This window comes from Rhagoletis zephyria, unplaced genomic scaffold (genome assembly GCF_001687245.7).
Source record: "Rhagoletis zephyria isolate East Lansing unplaced genomic scaffold, Rhagoletis_zephyria_1.1 Rzeph_scaffold_05984, whole genome shotgun sequence".
NCBI classification, from domain to species: domain Eukaryota; kingdom Metazoa; phylum Arthropoda; class Insecta; order Diptera; family Tephritidae; genus Rhagoletis; species Rhagoletis zephyria.
The window spans coordinates 12,054-16,089 of NW_016163067.1; the positions used below are offsets into that span (position 1 = coordinate 12,054).

Below are 4,036 nucleotides of genomic sequence, written 5' to 3' on the forward strand. Positions count from 1 at the left end.
CGTATACATACAAACTTATATGTAATACATACACCATACATACATAAAAAAGATACATACATGAATGCACATACAACATACGTAAATTTTATATTTAACACAAAACAATGTAGTTATTGTATGAACAAATGAATTTTTTAATGTTTACAAAGAACTTAAGTACATAAATAGTATCTATAAACTTGTATCCGATGCATAACTTAATTTTAATTACACCATTTGCAATGGAATCCATTTTAATGCCAAAATATGACTATCGCTTACCTTAAAGTCTTTCATTCTTCTTCACAGCTTTGCACTTCTAAAAAATTAAAAAATTAAAAATTAAAATTAATTTGCATACCATTAGCATTAAATTAGCACCAGTTTTTGCTAAAAAAAAATACGTTTAAAAAAGTCAACTAAAGAACTATAAACTTTATTAAGTTTTCCAATTTTAAACCAAAATTAGGTAAGTAGATAGCGCCTTTCTATGTACATAATGTACATGCATATGGATATTGGGATAACGAGTTATGTATGTATATCGAAAGCTTTTTTTAAAACCAGACTTCAAAGTTGATTCGTCATGAAAATCCAAGAATATTAAATATTCGAAAATTGCACAAGAAATAATATTTTCTACACACCCTGTTCGCTTCATATGAAGATTAATAATAATAATAATAATAATAATAACTAATAATAATAATAATATTAATAATAATAATAACAATAATAGATTGGCGCTTGACACATACATATGTACATACATATGTTAGTGTTTGGCCAAGCTTCTCTTTCGATTTGTGGCGCGTCACACCAAGGGTAGGGACCTACAGTTTTACGCCGCTTTTATGAGAAGCTGTTTTTATGGCAGAAATACACGGAAAGTTTGCCATTGCCATGAAGATTAGTCATATTTAAAAAAAAAATATTATAAATAGAAGTATAAAGTTACTGTGGATTGTTCGCCGCTCAACTTATATTTATGTGCATATATGTATCTACCCCGCCCATGGTTGGAATCGACCATATTTGATTTGGATAAATTTTTATCTGTCTGACATTCTGAAATTTTCAAGTTTTTTTTTGAAGATACGTCCCGACTTTTGAAAAATATTCAGCGGGATAATTTTCTCAAAATCAGTACTGACCCGCCAAAATCGGTACGAATGGTCACCGTATGTATAGCAGAAGTTTTATGTATAGATGTACATATGTACATAATACATATGCATGTACATACTATGTATTTGGTATTATTTGGTTTCGAAGACATACAACACATAGTGTTAATGTGCAGCACTGAATATGAAATTATATTTACTTATGGTAATACCTATTGTACATTTACTTATTTACTTGAGAGAACACTTGCAACAAATCAATTTGGCAAATGTGTTATATGTATGTATGGAAATAAATCGAATAAATCAATTATAATTGTTGTAAAAAAGCAGTTTTATTTAATAGCGATCGTATGGACGTCAATGTTTAAGTCTTTTAAATGTTAAAACTCTTAAGCATCACAATAGATCGAGGTTTTTGTGCTACATATATATCTTAGTCAAAAAAGAACTGAAAATAACTATGCAAATTAAACGGTAAACGAAAGACTTAAGACAAGAACTTTTGCTGCACAGAAAACTGAAAAATTATTCCATAAATGGACCGTTCACCCTAATATATAACGATCTGGAAGTTGAAAAGATCCAGTCTGCTTTGACTTAGAACTAACAATCACAGTTCTCACTGAAACGATTTTCATCCCAAACGCAGGAGACCCTCTCATTCTTAAATTAAAGTTCTCAAAACTTTTGTTCTGGTTTTGTTCTCTAGCAGAACGTTCCCCACACTTTTGTTCTTATTTGATCTCTCCTTAAAAAGTTCTCGATACTTTCGTTCTCATTGGATCCCTGATAATTATTACACCGTCAATTTATCATTTTAATTATGCAAATTCTTCTACAAATCATGTCTCTGTGTTCAATTATTCTTTAACTTATGTGTACACACGTTGTCACAGGCGAAAATAAGAAAATTGCAGTAAGCAGCCACCACCAAAATGTACAACAACGAACAAATATAAACAAACGACTTATGTCAAAATCGCACTCCTTTTTTCCTAAATGCGATTATAACGGGCTACTCTTCTTCTCACGTGATCTTTGTATTTTTGGTTCATGTGTTAACCTTATTATTCGAAGTTCGAGAGAAAATGTCGTCGTTCTGATCACAGATACGTAAATCAACCATTAATTTACGTTCTCTTCTTTAACCACAGCGCTTATTTCTACATTACCAAACCTAGTCATCTGGTAACGCTAGCGTGGTAATTTCACCACACAGGGGCAAAACGCCGACAGCAGAGAATGCGAAAGGTGATATTGTTTTTGTAACGTTCAGTTTACGAAGAAATTTGGCCGAGATGTGGTTGTTCATAAATGCAAGTTGTGAATATTCCGCATTTTTTGAATTCTTATCGCGTTTTAACAAAATTCTGGGTGCAGAATCGACAGTGAAAATTGTGTAACAAAAGGATATCGAAATCCTGATAAAAAAAGCAAATTTCAGTCATAATATTGAGGGAAATTTATGTTTGAACTTTTGCACAACGAATGTGAAGATAAAGTACGCTGTGAAATAAGGAGAGGTGAAAATCCGCAAATGAACTCCATTACGTGAAAAATCGATAAAAATAGAATCACGTCGAGGGGAATCGTCATACATCCAACAACAGTAACAAAAACAAAGTGAATTGTCGCCGACGGGACCGCAAAGGCAAGGCGAATTTATACAAGGTGGTAGCAAGAATACAAAAACAATACAAAACCAATAACAAAGAGCAAAACAAAAAAGAAAATCGTTGGCGGCTTTGCATAGTTGTTGTTGCCGAACGAAGTGCAGTGGAGGTATTTAAAATATACATATATTAGGAAAAGCCAAGCCTATCACAGCTGTGGGAAAATTATTTTACGCGGCACAGTTTGGTACCTAAATTCTTTAAAAATTACTTTGAAACAAAGAAAGGAAAGATAACCAGAGAGTGTGCGAGGAAAAAAGGAGAAAAAAACAGCTGATCGGAGTTGCCAGGTCGAAAAGGAGAAAGAGGAGAAGCACTTCCCCACGACCAATTGCAACGATAAGTAAAAAATTGCAGCTGTTCATACAAAAAATAAGCGAAATGTAAACAAGTAAACAAAAGAAAAAGAGAAAAACTGGAGAAAATATAAATAAACGAAAATAAATAAATAAATAAAATTCAAAAAAAAATTGCGACTGAAACAAAAATATTGATTAAAATTTGCCTGATATTAATAGGCCAGTGCGTTTACAAAATAAACCCGCATTATTGCCCATAGATTAAACATTTTCCCGGCTGTCGTGTTAATCAAATCAAGTAAATTTCTAATAGTTCACAAAGCCTACAAAGTAGTATGGGCACAGAAACCAAATTAAATAGCTACAAGGAGAACACCACAGCAACGACTGGCAGTGTTTTACGTCCGAAAGTAGCGCTCAATGGTTCGTCGTCAGTCAGTGTTGGTCGCGGTATTGTTGATGCTAGCGGTGTTGGTCACAAGTTGCATAGCTCAAATGGCGCTTTGAATGGTGCATTGAACTGCAAGCAACAGCAAAGCGGCAGCAATAGTGAAGCGATCGTGACTCCAGTTTTTGTACCTATACACATTGGCGAAGACGTTATCAGCGGTGCCAAAGAGATACTCAAAACTATAAGACCACACTGGAAACTCAGTCATGTGCAATTTAAGGTAGGTGATTTAAATATAAACAAATATTTACACATATGAGGCTATACCCATTTTATAGATGGGTCACTTCTAAACAAAGTTTAAGTGCATGGCAGGTATCTTTTTGGAGAAACTTTCCTTTAATTTACTTCCGATCGTTGTGTGCTGGGAATGCGGAGGGCGTGGGGGCGTGGGGGCGTGGCACCTTCCACACCCCATTTTAGGAAGGGCCTGAACTGCCGTTTCCAAAAGTGTAACTACCAAATGCCTAGACCCCTTTAGGTCCCTAGGGAGCCTTTAAA

At 34.1% G+C, this 4,036-nt stretch overlaps 1 protein-coding gene across 1 annotated transcript; it reads left to right on the forward strand.

The window, feature by feature from the left end:
* The first annotated feature begins 3,225 nt into the window (after positions 1-3,225).
* Positions 3,226-3,809, forward strand: LOC108372708 (ethanolamine kinase-like). Its single transcript, XM_017628461.1, has one exon. It carries the CDS (start codon positions 3,420-3,422, stop codon positions 3,792-3,794), a length of 375 nt encoding a protein of 124 aa, XP_017483950.1. The 5' UTR covers positions 3,226-3,419; the 3' UTR covers positions 3,795-3,809.
* Positions 3,810-4,036: the final 227 nt, after the last annotated feature.